This window comes from Lynx canadensis, chromosome C1, assembly GCF_007474595.2.
Source record: "Lynx canadensis isolate LIC74 chromosome C1, mLynCan4.pri.v2, whole genome shotgun sequence".
Taxonomy (NCBI): Eukaryota; Metazoa; Chordata; class Mammalia; order Carnivora; family Felidae; genus Lynx; species Lynx canadensis.
The window spans coordinates 193202058-193230051 of record NC_044310.1 but is presented as its reverse complement, the minus strand read 5'-3'; the positions used below and the strand labels follow the sequence as shown (position 1 = coordinate 193230051).

The following is a 27994-nucleotide window of genomic DNA, read 5'->3' as shown; positions in this document are numbered from 1 at the left end:
AGGATGGCAGGGGTTGGAGGAAGGGAGGGGATGGGCAAAAACAAATTATTTTCATTCAGTCATTGTTTCCTAGCAACCAAAAAAAAAAAAAAGGCATGTGTTTTCCTGATGTCTGTGAGCACCAGCCCAAGACGATGATGTTCAATGCTCCAGCACGCCTCCAGAAGCAGGGAGAGAACAAAAGCACCAGAATTCGTCTCTGGTTGGTAAGAGATTCTGAAAGGGGAATTTATTAAGGGCTGGGCACCTAATAGAACACAATCTGAGAGTCCTGTATCATAGCTATAGGGGTGCAGGGAGGGGATCTGCATGGAGTATACAGATATTTACAGATATGCAGGGCATGATATTCTTACAGAGTATGTGGGCTGTGACTTCTGGGGGGTTTCTTTCTATGAAACAGCTAATGCCTGAGACAGCTAACATCTTTCCATTAGACCCTTTGTGTGTATTTCCAGCCAGAGTCTTGGTTTTTGTTAAAGCTCTGTAGACAGAAAAGAAGAATGACTGGCTGAATTCAAATTTAAACCAAATAGTCTATGCAAACGGCCCCCTTTCAACCACACAGAGCTACTCAATGTACGAAGTCACTGAACTCTACAGCTAGAAGGGACCTCTCCAATCATTCAATGACTGTTTTGCAGAAGAGGAAACAGAAAAACACAGAGAGATAAATTCACTTGTCCAAGATGACACAGCTAGCTGATAGCCTTACTAGGTCTTTGGACCTCCTGGGGGTGAGGCTCGCTCATATTTTTAAGATTTAAACCTTTGTTTATTATGCCACGTTGAATGGCGTTAGGGAGGGTGGTCCAAGGGGAAGTTATCACAGTGGGCAAGAAATGCATATTTTATAATTTAAGTCTGAAATTCTAAGGGTTGGCTCAGAATTACAAACAAGAATGGGTTAAAGCAAATGCTAAGTCTTTTGCTTTTTAAAAAAGCATCAAAGGGCGCCTGGGTGGCGCAGTCGGTTAAGCGTCCGACTTCAGCCAGGTCACGATCTCGCGGTCTGTGAGTTCGAGCCCCACGTCAGGCTCTGGGCTGATGGCTCAGAGCCTGGAGCCTGTTTCCGATTCTGTGTCTCCCTCTCTCTCTGCCCCTCCCCCATTCATGCTCTGTCTCTCTCTGTCCCAAAAATAAATAAACGTTGAAAAAAAAAAATTAAAAAAATAAAAAATAAAAAAAATAAAAAAGCATCAAAGCTAAGGGAGCCTATCTGCCCCCTTGTGAACGAATTGAAATAAGACAAATGTTCAGCCGACAAATGCGTTTCCAACTCAGTGAATTAGAAGAATCATAATTTGTGCTAGCCTTTATGAAGTTTCGAGTGGTAGAGTGAAAAATGCTCTTGGTGATATTAACCAGGCTCATCATTTTTTAGACAACACCTGAGACTGGAATGCAGAAGACCCAAGAAGCTTGGCCACGGCCATGCCAGTCAGTCAGTGGTACAGCAGACACTACATCCTGGCATCTGGCCTCCCCCGTCCAGTGCTTTTCCTTCTCTCGGTTATGAGGTCCCCTCTCTGGCTTATAGTATTCTCTCCCACTTGACTCTCCTAGAGAGCTATATTACTGTCTATACAGTTCATTCATTTCCTGTGGAATGTTCCTACTTTGTTCCCCCCTTTTATCTTTTCCACATCCCATCCAAGACTGAAGCAGATGCAGTGGCAGCAAGAATGGTCCAAAATAATTAATTTGGTCTGGTGAAGAATTCATGTAAATTAAGGACATCCTGTCTTCTCTCTGCTTATTGTTAGAGAGCTGAATCAAATCAAGCATCATGTTTAATGTAGTTTACAGACTACATTTTTTTCCCAGAAGTTTCTAAAGTTTTATTCAAACCGTACTTAGGGTGGCAATTTAAAAACACATGCACAATTTCAGAAGCACAGAGGGTAATATGATGAACACCTATAGATTCATCTTCCCAGAGTCGACAAATGCTAACATTTTTTTATATTCGTTCTCAGGGTTCTCCAGAGAAACAGAGCATATATGTATATATGTATAATGTATATACATGTACAAGAGAAATTTACTGTAAAGAATTGGCTCACATGATCGTGGTGGCTTGGCCAGTCCAAAATCTGAAGGGGTAGCTGGCAGGCTGGAGACTCGGAGGAGAGTTCTTCTGGCAGAATTTTTTCTTATTTGGGAGGAATCAATCTTTCTTCTATCCAAGCCTTCAACTGATTGAATGAGGCCCATTCACATAATGGAGGGTAATCTGCTCAACTCAAAGTTGATCGATTTAAGCGTCAATCTCATACAAAAAATACCTTCACAGAAACACCCAGCATAATTTTTGACCAAATATATGGGCACAGTGGCCCAGCCAAGCTGACACATAAAAATAACCATCACAATTTGCTTTCCATCTTGTTTAAGAAATAAAACATTGTGGACATAGTTGATATTCTACTTAAACCTCTCCTTAGATGTCCCATTTAAAAGTGATGATTTTTTTTGAATAAACTCCTTTTTGTGACCTCAAATGCCTTCTGATGCCATCACCTAAACTCCGGTTTCTGGTTCAATGTGGAGATAAGAATTGAAGACATGGCCTCACCTTTGCCATGATGATGTATTCTTTCCAGGACCTACCGGCCATAGGAAGTTGTACACAGGTCGTATAGAAAACTCCATTATGAGCCATTGTACCAAGGTGGATTCACTGGGAGTCACTGTGTGGAATGCACACAGAACTCACATGTTCAGATCACAGCATGTTTGGATGTTTCTGTCCAAATAGTCTCATCTACTATTACATGAGCCATGACTATTTTACTTGCTTATTTATTGCAAGGATAAGTAAATGGTGAATGTTGGGAAACTTGGAAAGAATAAGAGGTGTCAGACAAATTCAAGGTACAGTGCACCTCCCTCCCACCCCCAAGCCAGTTTAATTCCAACCTGGAACCGGCTGGATAAGAGGCCTGAGCTCTGCACACTCCCGGATCCCTTCCAGAGTCTAGGACTCCATGACTGGTATTTGGAGTGATAGCATCCCTAACTCAAATTCTCTCTGATTTGCTGCTGTAGCTTGTAGGCTCAAAGAGGCTGACTCTTCCCCAAGGATATCAGGGGCAGTGTAAGCTACAGATATCTGCTCATCTGGACAAGCCTTAATCATGGAAAGAAAGCTCCTAAAGAAGGAAATGAAAAAACTCCTGTAAGTATGATTGAGAATAAGCTTTCGTTTATTACACTCGGCATTTGGTGGGTTTCAGGTCATCGATGGTTTGGATATTGGCAGAGGGTAAAAATCTAAGAGAAGAATGGATTCCTGCACTATAGGAGAAAGCTAGATGATCTGGCTTCTGCCTCCTGCCTGAGAAGCCTCACGTGTGGTGCAAAGCAGGATGCTGACTCTCTTGGGAGAGATGTTTCTGCCAAGACCGTGAACTGCACATCCGAGGCATCCCCATTCTGGAACCTGACAGCTGAACCCCCAGGCCAGGCTGCCTCTACTGGACAGGGTGTGCCTTTGAAAGGGCCCTGCCAGGAACACAGGCGAGATTTCTGCAAAATGTGCCCAAAGGTACATTTGTAAGTGTAGCCTGCCTCTTTCATTGTTAGTCTTATCAACTAAATAATTCATCTCCTTGTTCTTGCCATTTGAACTTAAAAAAAAAAAAAAAAAGCCAAGTTCTCCCATGGAAAAATCTTTTTTCTCCTATGGTAGCTTTTCTATGATTTGGTACTTTGTTAAGAGGTTGGTGAAAATCACAGACCATATGAAAAGGGGAGAAAAGGCTGTTCTGTTTCATATATATTATAGGCACAACAATAATATCCTTTTTATCAAAGACCTTATCACAGTCTTCATCCAATATCCTTTCTCTACCTACTAAGATAATTATGTTTTAACAAGTCCTTAAGAAATACTGGAATAAAATATGTAGGACTACACATAATTACATGTATGGGCTTGGAGGCCAACATAATAATAATAAAAAAAAAACCTATTATCAGGAATGTCAATTCCTCCATGTAGAACTGGCATTTCAAAACTGATATAAGTATAATTTTATATCTAAAGAATACATTTAGGCTACTTTAAATAAATTGCCTTGGAATTAGAAAGCAAAAATTTGAGAATTTTTTTTAAATCTTAGCTTAGTGACTCAGAACTTTAAGAAACCAGACACAAACTTACCACCCCCAGCCCCCACCCCACCCCATCCCCCACAGTAACTTGCCCATAGTGCTTGGTAAAGACCTTGAAAACAGAACTGGCCTTATGTAAGAGTGTACAGATAGACCCGGGTAGCCAGAATCCTTTTTCCTTATCAGGTCCCTCTGGCTCTTCTCCCTGGGGGGCTGGAAGTGGGGGGGGGGCGGTAAACCACTTTCTCTTTTCCTGCCAGGACCCCTCATTAAAATCACTGGTAGGGAAGGATCGCACAGGACACACTAAAAGTGGAATTTCTGGTACGCTTTTCTGTATAACTCCTCCTCAGGGTATTTGCTTTCTAATGGGGGAAAAGGGGCCTTAGGGCGAGAGAATACATCCATACAGAATATCACAGAGCTGGAATTTTTCAACTGTGGACATTCTGCCTGGGTTTAACACGGGCACCAAGGGAATCTTTGTTTTAAACAGTGGATCTCAATCCTTTGGGTTTTGTAAAACCTTTTCTGCGTGTGGGAATTTGTGACGCAGCCCCGCCTCCTGCTTTCCCATGAATCCTGTTCCGACTACGGGAGTCTTATTTTTAGATAAATGTGAGGTAAGCTCATAGTGGTTGAACATTTAAACCCGCACCGTTGCAGAATTGCCTTTTAACTCAAAGTGAATATTAGCTGAGCTACCAGAGCGCTTGGGTTTTGGTGGGGGAGGGGAGGCACTGGAAAGAGCGCGCTTCGGCAAACTGAGCTCCCCTCTCCTTCCCAATGGTTCAATGCTGCTCTCTTGCTTTTAAGGGGAGATTATATTGGCATCAGACTTCGGGAAAATGAATTTGACCCAAAAGGAAGAAGGCAACTCACCTTTCTAGATGATATGGTAAAGAAAGGCATGCCGACGCAAGTCACATTTGTGTTTTTTTGTGTTCAGGGGACAGAGCTAGGACCTAATGTATATCCTAAATAAGCCTAATCTTGATCCTCCGGTAGTGTCCTCATCCTAGAGTCCTCCACACGGTCTTTTCGACTCATTACACTGGAAGCAAAAATAACGAGAAAGTCCAAGTTATAAGACTCTTTGCTCTTGGCTATTTCTCTCCTAGAAAAGGTTAAAAAGCAAAATGGATGCAAAGTTAAACGTTACATACATGTTGTTCAACAATTTTTTTGACAAAATAAGTTATGCAGTTCTCTAATTTTATTTATTTATTTACTTACTTATTTACCGTTTGCATTCATGGAGAAAACCAAAGAATGGAATAATCAAAATCCTTCATCATTGTTAATGTTGAAGTTCAGATTCATGTTCTGTAATGAAAGTTCCCTTCACGGAAATTACGTTAAGGCCTAATTCACAAGAAATTAGTAAATCCTCAGCTTCTTTATGCTTACCTGTTTGCACTATTAAGGAAGAAAGGATGTGTCCCTGCCCTACCCTCCGTCCCTGCCTGACTTCCCTAGAGCTGAATAAGCAGTGAGGCCTGGTGTTCTAAAGTACATCTCTGTGCACATGTTCAATGGGGAACTTAAATCGATCAGATAAGTGCTTTCAAACTTTAATGAGGTCTCATCGCAAGGCCCTTTTGATTCCGGAAGTTGGGGGTGCGTGGCTGGGGAATTTGTATTTGTAATGAGCAAACAGGCCACGCCCACACAGCTAGTCCTGCATCAACCTTTCCATTAGGTTTCAACCACCAATCACAGTTCTTTTTGCTGTTGTTGTTCACTCTCTAGTTTTGTTTAGTCACTGGAAGAAGTAAGTACAGTTGACCCTTGATTTGACCCCAGATTTGAACTGTGTGGGTCCACTTATGCACAGAATTTTTTTAAATAAATACAGTACAATACTGTAAATGTATTTTCTGTTATGATTTTCTTAATCAACTTTTCTCTAGCTTACTGTATTATAAGAATGCAATATATAATATATACAACATATAAAATATGTGTTGATTGACAGTTTATGTTACTGGTAAAATTTCCAGTCCATAGCAGGCTATTCACAGTACACAGATTTTAGACTGCAGGGGTGGGTGCATCTAACCCCTGGGTGTTCAAGGATCAACTGTACATTGTTTTAAAAAGGTTAGAAACTTAGAACCCATCTAAAACCCCGAAAACAAAACCAACCTTCCCTTTTCTGAAGGGGGGCGGGGTAGAGAGAGGAGAAAGAATATTTGGATGGGGACAAGGTGAATATGCTTAGAAATTACCAGGAAAAGATGGTCAGCAGGCAAGGAATGAACATTTGAAGTGCTCCTCAGCTTTTTACTGCATACTAGACTCTTAGCAAGCCACTCATTGGGGTCTACCTCTAGTCCTTTGCTCATGCTGGTCCCTCCACCCTCGAGTCCTCCACCTGTCGAAATTCTCCTCATACTTCAAGCCCCAGCTCCACCAGGGCCCTCTCTCTGAAGCCTCCCGGGATCTCCGTGACACCCCAGGTGGACACACCACTTCCCTGGTGCCCCTGGGAGCACATTTCTGACGTTCTGTTCACAGAATTCAAAATTGTTCTCTGAGGCCCTCTTCCCCCCACCTTCACTTTTTTCTATGTTAAAATTTGAGGACAGCGAGGTGCTGAAAACATCAATTGCTTACCCGAAGATATACCATGAGTTGTTGGCAATATCTAGATTTGAACCCAGATTCCCTGATTCCCAGTTTCCTTCCAAGAATCCATCCTTTCTTTTCCTGTCACCATAAATCAAAAACAAAAATCAGTTCTAGTGAGAGGTAAATGTAATGACTGAAGATCCCTAAATATTTCTGTCTGGGAATCAGGTTACTGGACATAGCTGATGATCCTCACCTTTGTGGATGTGACAATGTAGTAGAATAGGCTTAGCAGTGCCATTGTCATTGGGTCCAGGGAGTGCTTCGGCCAATGTCTAAGCCCATCCCTTTTCTGTCTGCTTCCCGCTCCCAGGCACACTATGACTTGGCCATCAATGTTGCTTTGCAATGGCTGGATCACTTGGAAGACTTCACTTGGCTGGAGTGGGAGAAAGTGTAAGTGGAAATGGTTTCTTTTTCTTTCTTTCTCTTTCTCTCTTTCTTTCTTTCTTTCTTTCTTTCTTTCTTTCTTTCTTTCAAATGTATGACTATGAGTAGTGATAGAGAAAACTTCTATCTGGCATCATCCACCATGAGGCACTCTGATTTGAAAATACTGCAAGGTGGGGAGCCTGGGTGGTTCAGTCAACTGACGGTCCAATTTCGGCTCAGGTTATGATCTCACAGTTCATGGGTTCAAGCCCCCATCGGGCTCACTGCTGTCAGTACAGAACCTGCTTCAGATCCTCTGTCCCCATCTTTCACACTTCTCCCCTGCTCGCATGCACGCTCTCTCTCTCTCTCTCTCTCTCAAAAATAAATAAACATTAAAAAAAAAAAAACATTGAAAACACTGCAGGGTAAGTATCCATCCCTCTCCAGCTAGAAACCTGAAGAAACCCTATAGTTGTCAACTTGGAGAACTCATATACTTGTTTGTATATTTTGTATCTACGCATTGGTTTCTGTCAGATGAAGATCCTTCTCCCACATAATGTTCTGTCTTAGAAATATGGACCATACTTTACTGTGCCCATGCCATGATTTTTAAAACGGTCAATTCTGTGGGTAAAGGCTCTTTCTAAGGACTATCAAACACAATTTCTTAAGCATTTAGCTAAATATCTACCTGGGCTGAGGTGTTTGAATTACAGCTGTGTCAATCCTTTCCAGGATTATTGGCATTTTCTGCCATGTTTGCCAGGCAGACCCACTCAACTGACTAAAAATAAGGAACTAATGAAGACAGGATTGAATAGCTTATTCCAGAGGCCAGTTATTTTTTTCTGTTCCATTGCCTTAGAACACACACCTTGTCCTGGCTCGCTATATCAGTTAGGGTTTAGTTGTAATAAGCAGAAAATCCAGACTTAAGCCTCACCCCCCAAAAGAGGAGGGAAGAAGGAATTTATTAACTTTGCGTTTGAAAAGTCCATGAGTCGGTCTGCATTAGGCAGGGCTTAATTCAAAACTCAAATCGTGTCATCAGGATTTACTTCTGGACTATTTCCCCTGGGTGGACATTATTCTTAATTTCAGCCCATTTTGTTGCAACATCCAGTCCAAAGGAGAATAGATTTTTTAAAAAAATCACAGGATTGTGTCTCAATTGTGCCTCAGCCCCTGATTTGTCTGGAGGTGGAGGGTGGGGGGCATGGAATACACTGACTAGCTTAGTCCACAGTGCTTTACCCTTGGAATCTAGGGGTGTTCATGGCTTCCCTAGAAGCACATAGGCTTACAGTGGGTAAAGCAGTTCCCTCCATCAAGAAGGGGAAGAGGATACGGGTTGGCAAAACCATAAGCGTCCACCATAGTGGCCAATGGTTGCTAGCTGTGAAAACATGGACCAACGAAAGCAAATTCATCACCATTGTTGGAAGATTCAGAATTCTAAGTGTGTACTTTACTGAGAGCAGATTCACCACATTAATTTTGTAAATAGATGCATAACACATGGCCATTGGAGATTACTTATGGATTATTATTATAAATTTAATAGATGTCCAAAAAACCCAAAAATAAACCTTCCATTGTTATTTACTCCTATTCCCCCTTAGGAAAATGCCATTTCATGGCAGACCCACATATCCAAACCGGAAAGAAAGAGAAGCAATGATTTTATCATCTTATGCTGGAATCTTAATGGTAAGGTAAAGAACACTGTTTGCATATATGGGGATTTTATATTTACTTATGTGCATTTTGATATTAATGCATATTTATTTTATTTTTCAACCGCTCTTCCTAAATGCTTAAGGTTTACTAATATTAAATGTTCCGGTTTTAAAGATACAATAAAAAATATTTTATGCCTATATGGTATTGTGAAAACCTTCATTTAAAAGAAAAAAAAAAAAAAAAAAAAAAAAACAGAATGAAAGACATAAATAATTGGATACAGGTGATTCTGATTTACCTGCTTATTCAGAAATTACTTATTTAATGCCCATGCTATCCAGGCATGATGCTGTACATGTTGGAGCTACAATTGCTTTGTGTCGTAATAAAAGAAAAACCATGACATAATACATTTGTTGGTTCTGTTGTTTTTTTTAACAGAACAGTCTCCCAGTTGAGGAAGTCTTTAAAATGTATGGAGCCGATTCTTCTACCAATTCTGGGGCCACCAAGGTAGGGGAGACCCGAGACTATCAATAAGAGGAAATTTTAGAGAGGATTTCTTTATTTTTATACATTTATAATGGATTTTTAACATTGTCAACTGCATGAAATAACAGTTGTTAATCGAAACATACAAAACCAGAGGGGACCACGTCTTACCTGGCTCATAAAGGTTTGTAAAACACTTTCCTCATGTGAGGGCTGTGTTCATAAGGACAAATGTGTTTTGCGTAAGGCTAAGTAGAGGCAGCAAACAGGTCGCCAGACTCTGAGTCTAGATTCTGCCTCTGTCTCTGGTGAACAGAATCTCTCGCTTACTCTGTAATGCACGTTTGGCAAGCCCAAGAACTCCCCTTGCATGGTGCACCAGAACATCCAGAACTCAGGCAAGATGTGCAAGGTTTGTTCTCGTGATACATTCTATAGTTTGCTGCTGCCACACTTCTTCCCGCGAGAGTCCTTTAATCACAACAGTAGACGCGGCAGTTATCACAATTCCAGTGACCCGAGTTCTGACACCTCTTCTACAGAGCCCTCGGTCCTTGCCTTCTTTGATCTCTTCCATATACTGATCTAAAAAAAAATTGTTTTTTTTAGAATTGTGAATGGTCTTTACAGCCAATTCAGTTTTTGCTACTTATGGATGTATGGACATTTAGTAAGCATTAAACAAGAGGTGCTATTTAGATGTGAACTACCTATCCGTTTACCTTTAGATACCTGTAGAAAATGGATGAGGAAAGGGGGATGTGCAGTGGGAGTGAGGGACAACCCACACCCACATACCCAGCCCTCTGCTCACACAATCACTGTGGATGCCCCCACCAGCACTTGGCAGGGAGGCCAGGGCAGGGGCAGGGCTATGGTCACAGAAAAGCCGCCCTCCCCACCCCGTTCTTTACCTGCAGACCATACAGCAAATCAAGAACTCACCATGTCCAGCTTAAGAGTCAAGCATTTACAAAAAGAAAGAAAAAAGGAAAAAAAAATCAAGCATTTACTAAGAAGTGTTGTAACTTTGAATCCCACTGTCTCATCACCTTAATCCATATGTAAACTGGCTCTAGTTCTGAGACTCAAGTTCCCTTGATCACAGAGGAAGTCAGCACCTTTTCTCTGATCACTCTAGCTTCCACTACATTGATTGATTGATTGATTCATTCATTCATTCATTCAATATGGTTGTAGGTGCAAGGGATATAATGGTGATTGAATCAGGCAAGATTACTTTTCTCATGGGTTTTATAGCTTGTACCAGACCTGACATTCTACCTGGTTGAGATAAAGCCACTCTGTGCCCAGTTTTCCTCAGAGACCAAGCTGTTTTTGGTTTTTAAAGAAAGCCCAACCCTTTTGGTTCTTTAGAGAGCCAAGCAAACCATAATGCTTCATTCCTGCTGGGTTTTTTTTTTTTTTTTTTTTCCCTGCAGCTTTCTCCCTTTCAGGCTGCCCTCTTTCCCCCTTTCCCCAGTACCCCCAACACATACACATTAATATCTCAGCTTAACCCTTTCCTTTTAGCCATTGTGTTTTTCCTTATCTTCCGGTGCCTTGGAACAGCTAGGCAGTCATCAGGCACTGATTGGTTGGTCTCACTCAAATGGCCAAAGGGCAAATATAAAAAAATCACATCCTGGAGGGGATGGCCCTATGAACCTTTCTACTTTTGGCTGGGTTATCAATTAAGAAGGTTTGCAAACATGGGTGCCTGAGTAGCTCAGGCCAGGTTCCTTTCAAAGGGCCAGAACAGGAAGTCATGCTGTTTAGAGGAAGGCTGGCCAATTTCTATCTATACGTCTGGTCTTTCACTTTTTCAGTTTATTGCGCACCTTCTCTGTTCGGTTATACACAGTCTCTGTCCTCACAATGGACAATGGGTGACCAGTAACAAAAAGCCCAGATGTGCACATGGACTACATGATGACCAACTCGGAAGGGAAATAGATAATATGGTCATGGAGGGGGCGTTCCTTCAAAGGTCTGCATCTATTTATTGTTACAGGATCTGTCAGCTCATTTATTGGTTTGTACAGGAAAGGCAGCTTGTGTAGGGGTTAAGCATGAGGATTCTAAAGCTAGACTGCCTGGGTGTGAACCCATGCCCCACCAGCTCCAGGCAGAGTGGTCTTGGGTAAGTCATCTGAGTTCCTTCAGCCTCAATTTCATCATAAAAACTGGGACAAGAAAATGGGATTGTTGCGGGAAATGAGGTGAATTAGTAAAGCCCCTAGTGCTGGGCACATGGTAACCTCAGTAACTATAGTTAAGGTTCTGGTACTTGGGATTTGGGTATTCGATTTCCTCTACGTTCCTATAAATCAGGGTTTCTCAATATGTCAGGCCAGATAATTCTTTGTTGTGTGTGTAGGGCCGTCCTGTGCATTGTCGATGTCTAGCAGTATCTCTGGCCTGTATCTACCTTTTAGATGCCAATAGCTTGCCCCCATGTGATAACCAGATATGTCTCTTGGCTTTGCCAAATGTCCCTTCAGAAGCAAAATCACAGCTAGTTGAGAACCACTGCTCTAAATATTCAAAAATTAAAAAGCTCATCAAGCATCCATATATATTATTAACACAATATAAACTTTGCCTATTTTAGACACCAAATGATCACAAAGGGTATGATACCATTTGAGCTACAATAAAAAAGTCTGAGGATCCTCTACCCTTGTGGACCTCACAAGCTCCTCCCAGCTGCAAGAATGCCCACCCAGGCCTTTCTATTGTGGCTTTATATCAGCTCAACTCAGGGACCTCCTCCACATCTTATTTAAAAAATTAGTAGAACCCTCAATGGAGATGTAGCATTTCAAAGATTAAAGTGGAAGAGCTATTTTAAAACAGTCTTTCAGGGGTGCCTGGGTGGCTCAGTCAGTTAAGTGCCAGACTTCGGCTCAGGTCATGATCTCGTGGTTCATGAGTTCGAGCCCTGCATCAGGCTGTGTGCTGACAGCTCAGAGCCTGGAGCCTGTTTCAGATTCTGTGTCTCCCTGTCTGTGCTCCTCCGCTGCTCGCACTCTGTCTCTCTCTCAAAAATAAATAAAAATATTTAAAAAAAAAATAAAAGTCTTTCAAGGTTCAACATAATTTCAAAAAATTGATTTAACTAGGAGATAAGGTTGTTCAAAAGAAGTTATTGACAAAGATTCTTCTGGAATTACTGCATATACCTGAATAAACTTTTTTTGAGTTGTTTTAAATGTTTATTTATTTATTTTGAGAGGAAGAGAGAGCGAGCCTGTGCACACTTGCAAGCCAGGGAGGGGCAGAGAGAGAGAGAGAGAGAGAGCATCCTAAGCAGGTTCAGCACTCAGTGCAGAGTCCCACACGGGGCTCCATCTCACAACTGGGAGATCGTTACCTGAGTCGAAATCCAGAGTGGGACGATTAACCGACTGAGCCACTCAGGCGCCCCTATCTGAATAAACCTTGATTCCTTTGGATAAAATGTCTCCTAGACAACAGCTAAAATCCTCCCCAAGCAAGAGCTTAAAGCCCTGTTGAATACTAATCAGATTATGTAAATTTCTGGCCACTAGAATTGGCTACAGTATATAGTGGGTTGTGCAAAGGTTTGATGGTTTTCTTCAGGAGTATTTGCTGCCACCTGGTGACAGAAAGGCATCATAGGCCCAGTATTGTTCTGTCAATTATCCTCAGGTTCTATTCTTGATAGGGAGCTGTTATTTAATGACAGGGAGCCATTTTTCTGCTGAGGGCCTTGGACCTATAGAAAAAAATCAAGTAAAGGTCTCACACCAATGACAGTTATTTACAATTACTTTAGATAAATATAAAATAGCCTACTCGATTTTAAACTTAAAAAAAAAAAGGAGCATAAATCTGCCTTCAACAAAGCAAGCCAGCAATAAAAACATTCCTCAGCTCCATTTCTCAGAGAAAGAGGAAAAAAGGAAAGGGAGGCAGAGAGAGTAAAAATCAGTGCAACCGAGACAGGAGAAAGACGAGGAGAGGTGGTAGAGAACATCGGAACCTCTCTGCTCTCCTTCTCTCTTCCTGTAGCCACACCCCAGAGTCTGACCCGCCATCGCTTAACTGCATCCAAAGTTCAAAGCATGCTCTTCAGAGATTGGCGTCCAGTCCCCGCTCTGTCCCTTACCAGCTGTGTGGCCTTGGATAAGTTATTAACTTCCCCGATTCCCAATGTCCCTATGTGTAAATATGCATGATTCCACTTACCCAACCCTGCTAGGTCGTTCTGAGCATTCATATCAGGTGCGTGATGCTGGCACAGGGTGGGGGGCCTTCAGCACACTCAGGATGGTCAGCCTCCTTCCCCCCACCCCCCGGAGTCCATTGATAGCAGCCTGATTTCTCCGCAGCAGGCCCATCTTCCACCCTCAGACCCGTTCGCAGCCCCAACCTCAGGCACTCACCACAATAATCCGCCAAGTGTCTTCTCTTCTTGACCCAGCCTGAATCATACAAAAATGAAAAAGTGTTTTCATGATAAAGACAGGGACCTACTGCGTTTATACAAAAGTTCAGTTTTGGCAGATCTTCTTGATGGGAGATTGAAAACCACGCTTTCAATATCCATGATGTCCAAATGAATACTCACAATAAATGTTGAAAGTATAAAGGCCAAGCAAACAACAGATCCGCCAAGTGGATGAAATTGGACGTATCAACCGTTTGGGAGCTCTCCCTGCCCCTACCCTTCCTTTTGCTCCAGGCCTCCACTATCTTGAATCACGAGTTTATCGTTTTCTTTTCTTTCTTTCTAGTTTGACCGCATATACATGTCTAATCAATGTATCGTTTACTTCTGCATATTCTTTGAATTTGATATAAGTAATATAAAAGACAGTCTTTGTAAATAGAGCAAATGTTTTATTCCTTTCTTCATTCAACACTATGTTGCACAAATTCATCCCTGTTGTTACACACAGTTTATTTTCACTGCGTATAGTATTCCGCTGTAGAAGAGTATGCCACCGTTTATTTATATATTCTTCCATTATAGACATTGGGATGATTTCTGTGATATGTCTCTTTGTGTACAGTAAAATAATTTATTTATTTGTTTCTTTCTTTATTTATTGAGAGAGAGCAAGAGAGAGTGCATGTGAGTGGGGGAGGGGCAGAGAGAGAGGAGGAGAGAGAATCCCAAGCAGGCCCCACACTGTCAGCACAGAGCCGGACTTGGGGCTTGATCTCACAACCGTGAGATCATGACGTGAGCCAAAATCAAGAGTCTGACACCTAACCGACTGAGCTGCCCAGGCGCCCCACCCTTGTGTTCAGTGAAAGAGCTTCTGCGTGGTCTATAACTAGGTGTGAACCTGCTACGTCATAGGGATGTGCATCTTCAACTCTACATAAAGTCTAATTGCTTTCCGAAATGGTTGTACCAATTTACACTTCTACCTGCAGTGTAGGTCATCTGCTTGCTGCTTTCAGGCTTTTTAAGCTTGTCCGTCTGTTAAGTGGCTGAGGTCTTAATTTACATTGTGGTCTTAATTTTCAGTCCTCTGATTATCAATGAGCAGCTATTTCTACGTTCTTCTTTTGTGAAGTGCCTGCTGAAAATCTTCTGTCCATTTTTTTTTTGTTTGTTTATTCTACTACAGGATATATAATCAGTCCTGGATTTTCCATTACTCTTCCTATTTGAAATTTGCCATTTCTCTTCACAGACATTAAAATGTTTGGAAAATACGATGTTGCCCCATCCCAAGCACATTTGAAAAACTTCTTGGACAGATCCAACTGTCTTTCCAGACCACGTGCCCTGCTTTTACTTTGGAAAATATGATTGTCATACGCATATACCTGATCACTTTGACATCTAGAATCAGAAACTTTCCACCTTCTGTCTCAGTGATACCAGATGACATTTTAATAAGTTACTGCTCAAGGCTGAAAGAAAGGTTCGTGCAGATTCCTGTCTATGCTCTTCAGCCCTTAATGATGTATCCGGGGCCTTTCTTGTGCACATTCCTACGTGACACATCCCCATCTTCTCTCCCTCTTCATGCTTCCAGTTAGAAGAAACTCTCGTTGAATGTGCTTCAGACATAATAAGGCACCTAAGGAGAACTTGAATCAAGAAATAAGAATTGCCATAATACTTCCACACTGACATAATGATGATATTAGGAAATAGCTTTAAAGGAAAAAAAGAATGTACAATCAACTCTAGGTTTAGGATTTAAATTTCATCCTACTTTGAAAATAATTTCTCATACAAACCACACAGGAAGCTATAGGAACTGCTTGCATGAGCCATCAGATTATCAGGACCATAGAATATTTGAGCTGGCAGTGACCTTTAAAATCATCAGGGTCTGTCTTCCCCAGTGGATAGGGAGCTAGAGCATGAAAAACATCAAGTCTTGAATCTTCAAAGGCATTGAGAACAACGTATAAGCCAGTTTTCTTTCTCTTACACCTGGCATATGTTGTTCTGAAGGGCCGTTCTCATAGCCATAATCGCCCCACCAATACAAATCCTCATTTTATTACTTTCTGTGTTTTAGGGCCATGTTTCTGAATAGATATCTACTTCTTGAAGACGGAGGCCATTGCTTATGCTTATGTTTAATTTTTTACAATGCTGGATAGCAGGTATACTCTATAAATATGTTAGCCATTTAAAAGAAGGCTGAGGTTTGGCTTTTTTTTTTTTTCTTTTTCCTGTAGTGTACTTGTTTTCTATTTTTTTGGAATTCTTTATTATTTCATTCCTTCTCTTTTATTTGAGCAAATGTGCTCTTCTCTGTCCGGTTTAAGGGGGGGGAGCTTAAATCATTGATTTTGAGCTTTTCTAATATATACACTTAAAGCTATAAATTTTCCTCTCTAAACATTTACTACTTTAATTGTATCCCTCTTATTTTGTTACAGATGTAGTTAAAGCAGGGATTTTGTTTCTCAAATAAACATATTTTCTAATTTAAAAAAAAAGGAAAGCTGAGGTCAAATTTATTTTTTTAAGTTTATTTATTCATTTTGAGAAAGAGAAAGAAAGAGAGAGAGAGAATGAGTGGGAGAGGGGCAGACAGAGAGGGAGAGAGAATCTTAAGCAGGTTCCACACTGTCAGCACAGAGCCCGATGAGGGGCTCGAACCCACAAACTGTGAGATCATGACCTGAGCTGAAACCAAGGGTCAGAAGCTTAACCTACTGAGTCACCCAGGCGCTGCAAAAGCTGAGGTCAAATTCAGAAGGGCTCCTGCTTAGGTGGCTATAGACTATTCTGTCCACAAAGAGAACACAACCTCATTTATTATTTAATCCATGTTTTCTGTGTGATAATAACCAAAAACCTATAGTAATCGTGAAAACCAGAGTCTGTTTCTCATGTGAAGGAGTCTGGAGGTGGGCAGATCAGGGCCACTACCAAGGTTCCACAGGGTGGTAAGGAACACAGGCTTCTCCTGGCTCTCTGCTCAGTTATTCTTATTGAAAATTGCAAAATAATACATAAATACAGTACCTTCCTTCACAAAAAAATACACCCCCAGGGCACCTGGGTGACCCAGTCTGTTAAGTGTCCAACTCTTGATTTTGGTTCAGGTCATGATTTCACAGTTCATGAACCTGAACCCTCTGTCAGGCTCCTTGCTGACAGTGTGGAACCCGCCTGGAATTCTCTCTCTCTCCCTCTCTCTCTCAAAATAAATAAACTTTAAAGAAAAATAAAATAAAATAAATAAAAAATAAAAACTATCCCCCCCTCCGCCAAATCCCACCTATGTATAAACCACACAATTATCTTAAACTCAAGTTCTCGTGGAAATGAAGGTTTCTACTTACTTTGAAGGAATATCAGTGATGTGGGAACTTGATCATTAAGAGTTTGGATGATAGGGTAGAAATGTTCTACTGACCTGGAAATCTAAAAATGGGTATTTATTTTATTGTCCTTGTCTTTCGGTATTTGCCTCAGTTATATATCATGTAAAAGTGTCCTATTGATGAAATGCCATATTTGTTGGAATGTACACATAAAGAGAATTGTATAATCACATCTTGCTCCTTAGAAATAAGAGTTCTGTAAATTCTGTAAATGTAATGCCTGAAGCTCTCTCGGTGAGAAAGCAGAAACTTGTTGGTCTTGCAGAGGGATATGAATTACTTCAGGCCTGCTGGCTCTGAGTAGTTATTTGTTATTAGTTATTCGATTAGTTATTTCCAGGCAGGATCCTGTAAAGGAAATGGTGGCCAAGTTGTTTCCTGGGTAATTCACTACAATAGAGAGAGATGAGTCAGGGAGGAAGATGATGATTATGATGGTGATAACAAACATAAATAATAATTACTGTTGTCATTAATTTGAAAGCTAATATATGGTACTATGTGCCAAGCACTATTTTAAGTCCTTTACATATGTTAACTTTTCAATCCCTACCACAACCCTGTAAGGTCACTGCCAGTGTTATTATTATCACGTGAAGAAACAGGAGGAGTTAAGTGACAGGCCCAAGGTCACACATCTTGTAGATGGTGCAGCCTGCCTTCACAGCCAGCCAGTCTGAAACTAAAGTGTCTGCTCTTAACCACTATTGTTTGACTGGAATGGGAGTTATTCAACCAGCCAATGACACTTGAGGGCCTCCTCTCTAAGGCACTGGAGAGAAAAGGTTAAATTAGCTAACTGGGCTCCCTGCTTCCACACTCCAACCCGTTCTCCACACAGCAGCAGAGCTAAACCAGACCTGGTCAACCTACTGCTTAAACAAATGTCAGTGGCTTCCATTGATTCCTGGAATCGATGCAACGTAAGCTCCACACCATGGCCAACAAGGACCCAGGGCATCTGGCTCCTGCCTCCCTCCTCAGCCCCAACTACAATTTCCCCTTTCTCGCCATGCTCTCGCCACCCTGGCTTCCTTTCTGTGTCTGGAAACACAGGTTATTCCAAGAGGACCTTCTCATTCCCTTTGCCCGGAGTACTCCTCTCCAGCTCTTCCCAGGGCCGTCGGCCACTCACTCTGGAAATCTCAGCTGAAACACTGCTTCCTTCTAGAGGCTTCCTCTGGCCACTCTGAAGTGGTGGCTATCCAGTCACTTGCTAGTACACCATCTCGTTTCATTTATGAAGCCCATCACAATGTAGGATTACCCTGGTTATCTAATCATTTATTGTTTGTGATTCCTTACTCAGCTCCAGAAGGGCAGGAACCTGGTCTGTCTCAGTAACCACCGCTCCTAAAAGAGGGCCTGGCCTGTAGTAGGTGCTCAGTGAAAACTCACTGAAGGAATGAACGAATGAAGAGACAGTCCTAACCTTGAAGAAGTCCCCAGTGTAGAGCAGCAGACAGTGGGTTATGACTAAGTGCAGATATTACACACTGCGGCTCTTCTACGTGAGTGCATGCTTTGAGTTCACAGAGGAGTGAGTCAGTAATTCTGCCTGGGGGGTAAGGTGGGGGGGTGGGGTGCCAGCATAGGAGAGTGGAGGTGGGAGACATCGGGGCGAGTTTCTCAGAAAAGGGGATATCTGAGCTCTAGCTCAATGGAAAAGGAGGAGCCTGTAGGCAGAAAAGGAGGGAATGGTTATCACGATGTGAGGAGCGGGGTCAGCGTGTGAACGAGCCTTCCGGGCAAAGGGGACCAAGCGCGGCAGCAAAGGCAGCGAATGAACGTGCATACGATGTGAGGCACGAGTTCCACCAGCAGACGTCCATGCTGTGTGAGGGGCCTACGGCTGCTTCAACAGACCAAGTGCCGCAACTCGCGGCTGTTAACGGCACAAAGTGTGTGCAGCTTTTAAAAACAGGACTGTTGGGGCGCCTGGGTGGCGCAGTCGGTTAGGCGTCCGACTTCAGCCAGGTCACGATCTCGCGGTCCGGGAGTTCGAGCCCCGCGTCAGGCTCTGGGCTGATGGCTCAGAGCCTGGAGCCTGTTTCCGATTCTGTGTCTCCCTCTCTCTCTGCCCCTCCCCCGTTCATGCTCTGTCTCTCTCTGTCCCAAAAATAAATAAAAAAAGAAAAAAAAAAAAAAACAAAAACAAAAAAACAGGACTGTTTTGGGGTGGCTCAGTCGGTTAAGCATTGGACTTTGGCTCAGGCCATATGATCTCACAGTTTGTGGGTTTGGGCTCCGCGTTGGTCTCTGTGCTGACAGCTCGGGGCCTGGAGCCTGCTTCGGATTCTGTGTCTCCCTCTTTCTCTGCCCCTCCCCTGCTCCCACTCTGTCTGTCTGTCTGTCTCTCTCTCTCTCTCTCTCTCAAAAATAAACATTAAAAAAATTTTTTTAAGGGGCGCCTGGGTGGTTCAGTCAGTTTAGCGTCTGACTTAGGCTTAGGTCATGCTCTCGGGATTCGTGGGTTCGAGCCCAGTGACGGGCTCTGCACTGACAGCTTGGAGCCTGGAGCCTGCTTCACATTCTATGCCTCTCTCTCTCTCTCTCTCTGCCCCTCCCCTGCTTGTGCGCTTTCTCTCTCTCTGTCTCAAATGAATAAACATTACATTTTTTTTAATTTAAAAACTAAAAATAAGACTGTTTTCCTTTCAGGTTCCCCGAGCTCCACCTTTCCGCCTCTCCTTGCACCCCTTTGCCATGTTAACGGCACCCAAAGCAGCAGAATACGCCCGCAAACAGGGTAAGCCTGCTTACTTCCACTGCTTGAGAAATTTAAGTAAAACTAGGAGGTGAATACACAAAGTAAGGCCAAAGTTGTTATAGCAATAGGATTCTTCTGTCCAGTTGAAGAAAGAAAAAACAAACCAGAAGCATCCATGACTAAATTTCCCTTCATTTTATAGAAGTCAGAGAAGTCTTATTTCTCAGACCCTTTAGCATTGGGAGCAAAGCACTCTATTTTTTTTTTTTTAATTCTTAAAAATGTTTTTAATCATTTTTGAGACAGAGACAGAGGGTGGGTGCAGAGAGAGAGGGAGACACAGAATCTGAAGCAGGCTCCAGGCTCCAAGCTGTCAGCACAGAATCTCACGTGGGGCGGGAACTCGTGAACCAGGAGATCATGACCTGAGGTGAAGTCGGACGCTTAAGCGACTGAGCCACCCAGGCAGCCCTGGGAGCAAAGCACTCTAGAAGGGAAGAATCTAAAACCGTGGGTGGACTCCTTTTTTTAAAAAAAGTTTCTTATACCGATACGGTTACTGCATGTGTCTCTAGGTGTCAAGTTAAGAAGGGGGGCAAACAAAAACGCCGCCAGCAGCTCTGCAAGGGAAGTACATGTCACAGCGTGGAAATCATCAAAAAATGTATCTTTGGACATCCAGCCCAAGAACAAAGTAGGTCTAAAAATGCAAATTGGACCAAACTGATAACGGAGAGTTTGGGGAGTATTTTACTTACATTGTGGTTAAAAGTCTAGCCTTTGGAGAGAGATGCTGTGGGTCTGAATATCAAGCCACTCCTTGCTGTGTGAAGCTGTGTGACTTCAGACAAGCTACTTAACCTCTCTGTGCCTTAGTTTCCCCCTCTACAAAACAGGAAAAATAAGGTTACCTACTGTCCAGGTTGTTGGGATGAGTAACTGGGATTATGCATTTTAAGAGATTAGATTAGTGCTTGGTGCAAAGTAAACCCTAAATAAATACTAGCCATTATTATCTTTTAGCACTTAAGAAATACTATTCACAAATTAATCAGCTGTTATTTTTTGATTCAAGTAAATGTGTTGAGGAGATCTATATGAATGCCTGTGTCCTAAGTGTTTCTCTTCTTGGTCCCTTTCACATTAATGAAAATTTATCTTTGCCCGCTTTGCATCTCTGCTGCTTCTGCCCTGTCCATCCGATTCCTGGCACGTTTATGCTGCAGAATTCAGAGAAAGGTCAGAGAGGCACTGGGCTGGAGAAAAAGGAAAAAGGCAAGCGAGTTCTTTGCCCTTCCCGCCCTGGCTCTTTACTGTAATGTGCAAAATGAAAAGGAAATTTATAAAGACGTCAGGAAACCCAGTTGGTCAACATAATAAAAGCTGAGAGGGGAAAGAGTCAGATAAGTGGTACAGCTGGGCATCTGGGATATTTTAGGGCTTTGCAGAATGAGGGACTATGGGTCAGCAGCAGGGCTATAAGCTAGGAAAAGGAAAGGGAATTTTGAAACTTGGTACACTGGATTATGAATTGGGTTTGCTTTCAGAAACACAAGTGAAAATTAAAATTTCTTTTTATGGGGCACCTGGGTGGCTCAGTTCCTTAAGCGTCTGACTCTCAGTTTCAGCTCAGGTCACGATCTCATGGTTTCGTGAGTTCAAGCCCCGCATGGGACTGACTCAGCACTGACAGTGCGGAGCCTGCTTCGGATTCTGTCTCTCTGCCTCTCCCCTGTGCATGCTGTCTGTCTCTCAAAAATAAATCAAGAAACTTAAAAAAATTACTTTAACAAATAAAAAAAAATGTTATCTAGTTTGGTTGCTGTACTGTTCATTTTTTAATGTGAATCTGAATAGACTGGACCACACAGGGCTCAGGATTTATTCAGGTTTTAGAGGCAAACTATTGGCTGGTAAGAAATGTATCCTTATCATAACAATTGCTTTAGGAACTGCCTGAATTCTTTGGTCATATCAGGGTTTTAAGAAGTGTTTAAGAAGTGTTGTTCTGGGGCAGCTGGGTGGCTCAGTCGGTTGAGCTTCCGACTTCGGCTCAGGTCATGATCTCACGGTTCGTGGGTTCAAGCCCCGCATCCGGCTCTGTGCTGAGAGCTCGGAGCCTGGAGCCTGCTTCTGATTCTGTATCTCACTCTCTGTCTCTGCCCCTCCCCTGCTCACGCTGTCTGTCTCTGTCTCTCAAAAATAAATAAATGTAAAAAAAAAAATTAAAAAAAAAAAGTGTTGTTCCAGTAACATAGCAATCCCACCATTGGGAAAGGTTTACTATATTGTTTTCTTTTAAAGATATTTGCTATAGGGGCGCCTGGGTGGCGCAGTCGGTTAAGCGTCCGACTTCAGCCAGGTCACGATCTCGCGGTCCGGGTGTTCGAGCCCCGCGTCAGGCTCTGGGCTGATGGCTCAGAGCCTGGAGCCTGTTTCCGATTCTGTGTCTCCCTCTCTCTCTGCCCCTCCCCCGTTCATGCTCTGTCTCTCTCTGTCCCAAAAATAAATAAAAACGTTGAAAAAAAAATTTAAAGATATTTGCTATAATGAGATTTAAAGACGTGGCTTTTCTAGAACCGTATCTGTGTTACTGAAGAACTATTTGAAGTAAGATGTGTGTGCTGTTGTTGTTTTTTTTTAATATGTTTGGAGATGGCAAGTTTTAGAAAGTAAAACAAAACAACAGGAAAAAAAGTAACAACTCCAGAAATAACACACAGATGTACACTCATGTATGCATGTGCACACACACACACACACACACACACACTGATATCTAGATGTTAAACTTAATTATGAAAAAGCAGATCTCTAAAATGGGAGTTCATAGGCCCATTTATGCATCTTAGGTGCCGAAAATCTGGCTCTCAAGATGACTCACTGGTATGTTTTTTTGAAAATACAATTTCACTTCCTGTGTGTTTTCTTCCACTGCCATTAAGGATTGTTGGCTTCTTGATGGGAGCAGATCTTTTCTTTCCTTATTATTTCCCACATGTATATATAGTGCTTTGCAAGCAGTGGATATTCAGTAATTATTGTTCATTACTGAATTGGCAATAAACTGCATTGTCCCGAGTGCTCTCAAACCACTGTGCTCTGTCTACACTGACCGACAGGCTCATTTCTAGGGACCAGCCATTTCTATAGGCTAATTTCTGCCTGTAAGCCCAGGAGTGTCCAAAAAATAAGTGCCCGTTTTTCAGTAGGGCCAGGTCTTGAGGTGAATCCCTTCCATAAAGTCCTCTTCTTGATAATCAAACAGCAGAACACACATTTATGACTTTCGTTCATTCTTTTTCCTTTGTGTACGTTAGGCATCTTTTCCAACTCCTGGGTAATGTACTTTTTAAATTAGCTCAAAACATTATAATAGCAATATGTGCTTATAGTAAAACTTTCAAACAAATCAGGCAATATAAACTGAAAAATAAAAGAATTCCGCCTTCCCCACACTCCTGTCCTACTCCTCAGAAATAACCACCGTTAATATCTCTTGTGATATTAAAATATTTGTTGTACATGTACATATAAATATACATACATGTGTCCTATTGATTTGTTAGAAATAACAAAGAAATTAATGAAAGCAATATCTTTATTAAATGGAAAATATGCTTTCACAGTTTATTGCTTGAAGTTTTTCAAATTATATATTTGAGCTTCCTAGTCTTTTTATCCATACGTTTTATGGATATTGTACCGTGTCTTTTAACTGGTGAACATTTACAACCTCAAGATAAAACGATGCCTCATTCAGAACTTTCTATTTATTTCCAGCCACAGAATTGCTTCATAAAGTAAGGGACAAGGAGAACATATATTTTTTTAATCCAGGTAATTTGGAAAATAGTTTTAAAGATTTCTTTTGTATTATATTGACATTGGTAATTCATTTCTTAATTTTTTTAATGTTTATTTTTGAGAGAGCGAGTGGGCAAAGGGCAGAGAGAGAGGGAGACAGAGAATCTCAAGCAAGGCTCCACACTGTCAGCACAGAGCCCAATGCGGGGCTCAAACTCATGAAATGTGAGCTCATGACTTGAGCCAAAATCAAGAGTTGGATGCTTAACCAACTGAGCCACCCAGGTGCTCCTCATTTCTTAGTCAAAATGAATATGAGCAACACCATACCCTAGAAAAGTGTTGACATTGAGCACATTACCAGGAAATGGATTCGGAATGGACAGGACCATACAAAAGAGCTAGAAAACAGCATGCTATAACGATTAAGAGTATGGACTCCGGAGTCACACAGCTCAGAGTTGACTCTTGATTCTCCCATTTAATAACTGGAGTGAATTGTTAAGTGAATCCCTCTGTGCTTCATTTTCCCATTTATAAAGAGAGGATTACAGCGGTACCTATCTCATAAGGTCGCTACAAGGACTGCCTATGTGGAAGGGCTGAGCAAAGTGCCGGGACCTAGCTAGCCAGAATACAAATGCTTCTGTTACTATCACTCCTGACAAAATCACAAGATCATGGACCGGAACAAGATACGGAGAGAGGGCAATTTGAGGGTTTCTGGTTTCTGGTTCCACACAGTTTAGAAACTGCCGCTCATCCTAACAAGTAAAAAGCTGAACAGGCTGAGAAATGAACTCCTCTTGGATCTGTAGGACAGGGGAGGTCAAAAGGCAAATTCTGCCCCCAAAGGTTGGAGAGACAGACAGGTGGATATAGGAAGTTACGGTTTACGAGAGCAAAGACTCACAAGTGGAAGCTTCCAGGGATACAGCATTGGAGTATGAAAACCTCGACTGTAATTGGCAAATTACTGGAACCTCAGTGCAGACAACTCAGAGGGTTAACAACTCCAGGGGGACCAGTCATAGCAGGACACCCACAATATGGTGAAATTTACCTCCAGGAGCTCTGCAGGTTCTCACAGTAAGTATTGGAGAAAATTCCTTTCATGCTTCCAGCAGCAGGAGAAAAGGAATCATGTTTAAATACAGCACGCTGTTCTTAACCTGGCCTGCCCCAAGTGGAAACTAGTTAACTAGAACCTCACCTTCTGGGGTTTTATCAGAGCCCAGCTGACCAAAAGGAAGGGAAATACCAACTCCAGTTAGCTGTAGTCGTCTTGTCCCAGCTGGAGGAGAAGAAAAACTGAGAAACACTTGTGAGGCTCACAGTCCAGAAACACAGGCTCACCAAAGACTGCATTCTAATCAGAGGACTGTTGAACTATTCCCTCCCCCCCCCAACACACACACCCCAGCACCACATCACTAAAGGCGTATCCAGAGAGTTCCTTTTGCCCAGTACATCATATCTAACTATCAAGAAAGAATGACAAGGTATAGTAAGATGCATAAAACATAATTGAAAGAGACAGAGCAAGCATTACAAACAGATTCGGCAGGGGATGTTGGCATTATCAGACCAGGAATTTAAAACAAATATGATTAATATGCTAAGAGCTCTAATAGGTAAGGGACACAGCATGCAAGAAGAGAGAGCGATGGAAGCAGAGAGGAGAAAATCCAAACTGTTAACTGGAGAATCCAGGTGGGGGCGTGTGTATCTTCATTGTACAAATATTTCAGCTCTTCTGCATGAATGTCTTCATGATGAAATTATGAAGCAGAAAAAAAAAAGAAACGGTCAGAGTGAATCGAAAAACAAAACCTAGTTATGTGTCGTCTACAAGACACCCGCTTTAAATATAAAGGTACATATAGATTAACGATAAGTGGATAGACAAAATAAATCATGCCAGCACTAATCAAAAGCAAGGAAAAGCTGTACTAATTTCTGACAGAGCTGACTTCAAAGCAAGGAAAATTGTCAGGGATGAAGAAAGGCATTATAAAATGATAAAGGGGTCAATTCTCCAAGAAGACAATCCTTAACACGTGCGCATGGGACAACAGAGCATCAAAGCACAGGAGGTAAAAACAGGTAAGGCTGCAAGGAGAAATCGCTGACTCCACTATCATAGCTGGAGACTTCAGCATCCCTTCATCAGAAATGGAGAGAGGGCGATTCAAGTTTAAATTCAAAGAAATATATTAACAATTCAAAACAATATAGTATAAGAAAAACACGCAACTGCTCAGGGGCAAAAAAGATTGATTTGCTCTGGGTACGGTTAGTCAAAAGAAGTATAACTTTTATCATTTATGTTTCTCTTTGGAAGTAATTTTGAGCTTGGAGGAAGTTTGCAAGAATGGCACAGATTCCTCATACACCTTTTACTCAGGTTCACCAATTATCAGTGTTTTGCTCCATTAGCATTACCATTTTATCTGCCTCTGTCACTCTAACTCTCTTCCTCTGTGTCTCTCTCTTTCTCTTGGTATATAGTACATAATTTTTTTAAGTTTATTTATTTATTTTGAGAGAGAGAGAGAGCATATTCATGCATGCCCACAGGTAGGGGAGGGACAGAGAGTGAGGGAGAAAGAATCCCATGCAAGCTCTTCCTTCTCAGTGTAGAGCCCAATATGGGGGTCGATCTCATGAACCGTGAGATCATGACCTTAGCCGAAATCAAGAATTGGACACCTAACAGATTAAGCCACCCGGGTGCCTCCAAATTTGATATTTTTATATGATCTACCACCTATATATCAATTTTGTCAATTGACCCAATAATGTCCTTCTCTTTTTTAAAAATTTTAAAAAATGTTTATTTATTTTGTGCTGTCAGCCCAAAGCCTGATGTGGGGCTTGAACTCATCAATTGTGAGATCATGAGCTGAGCCAAAATGGAACACTCACCTGACTGAGCCACCCAGGTGGCCCAATAGTGTCCTTTTCTAAACATTTTTCCTTTCTGTACAGGATTCAGTGTGGGATCGGACACTGTATTTAGTTGAGAAATATAACTCAATTTCCAAACCTCTCAGAACAATTCCATGGATATTCTTTTGTTCCTACATGTATTTTAATCCATCTTTGTCAGAAACTTAGTATTTGATATTCGACCTTAACTCCCTATAGACTGAAAGCTAATGTCTGTGTACATCTGAAACTGATGTGCTTGATACCAAAATCTTTTTTTATTTATTTTTTATTCTGCAGGTCACTTAGAAACATGGAATTGCACCACGAGAGTCTATAATACAGTCTCCAGGAGGGGAAAAGAAACATCATCTTAACACTGTAACTCTTGCCAGCACCGTTTTTCTTTATGGTTAGCTTTTGGTGCAAAGTTTGTCGAAGGGTTACTTTGGATGTTGGGCTTTCTTCTCTTAGAATCCTATTGTGTGGCTAGAGTGTGGTTTTTAAAAAATGTGTATCTTAAGCTACTTCATTGTCACTGGAAGACGGCTGGTCAGAGAATTTCGAGACTATGTAGTATTTCTACGTCAGAACAGACTGGCTTTGCAGCAATGCCACAAGTGTTTAGTACTGAGTACTGCAGAGTGAGGGGGGTAGGAGGCAGTTTCCCGAAGTTTTGACCCCAAATCAAATTAATCTGTCATTCACTGCCCTTACTATGTTCTCCGATGGAAACATTTAAAATCATTTCAATAAAGCAGTAAGGAAAAATGAGTGTAGGCTTTCTTTCAATAAATATAATATCTACTAGGAAAAGAAAATGTTCTAGTCCTTCAGCACTTTGCAAAAAGCTGATTAAGCACTGGTGTAGCTTGTAAATACATGTAGCAATAATTTGACCAAATGAACGTGAGTACAGATTTCACCCCTTCTGAGGTTTTGATGTGTCACCTTTCTGCAGAAACAGGTGCAAAAACCGGTGTTTCGTTTGTTGGCTTTTGCTGAAAATGGTGGGGTGTCCCGATGCGGTGGTATGGCTGGGGAGACCGATGCCGCCTTTTCCACACGGGTTCAGTTGCGGCTGTAACTGAAGTTTACCCGAGGCCTGCAGCACTAGGTGGAGACTGAAGATACATCAGTGACCTGTGGATACACTGTCTAGCTTCCTAGGACTTCGCCGGGTTTTCTTTGGTCTAGCCCTGCTAATTGTGAGGGAACATTTTTTTTTCCTCTGTGGCTATTGCTGTCTCTCCTTTTGCCATCTGCACATCTGCTTCACGTGCTGCCCAAGACCTGCCCAAATGGTGTTGTGAACACTCACTGGTAGCTGTGGTTGGCTATACTCTCGGAGCCCTCCATGAATCACAAACTGCCATCTTTCTACATACCCACAGGGGACAA

General features: G+C 41.9%; 1 protein-coding gene across 1 annotated transcript; it reads left to right on the top strand.

Moving 5' to 3' along the window:
• Window positions 1–120: 120 nt before the first annotated feature.
• On the top strand, window positions 121–27355 carry CC1H2orf80 (chromosome C1 C2orf80 homolog). Its single transcript, XM_030326217.1, has 9 exons — window positions 121–206; window positions 3052–3181; window positions 4936–5017; window positions 7067–7149; window positions 8754–8841; window positions 9256–9327; window positions 19807–19894; window positions 20431–20549; window positions 26894–27355. Exons 2-9 carry the CDS (start codon window positions 3141–3143, stop codon window positions 26900–26902), a joined length of 582 nt encoding a protein of 193 aa, XP_030182077.1. The 5' UTR covers window positions 121–206; window positions 3052–3140; the 3' UTR covers window positions 26903–27355.
• The last annotated feature ends 639 nt before the right edge of the window (window positions 27356–27994 follow it).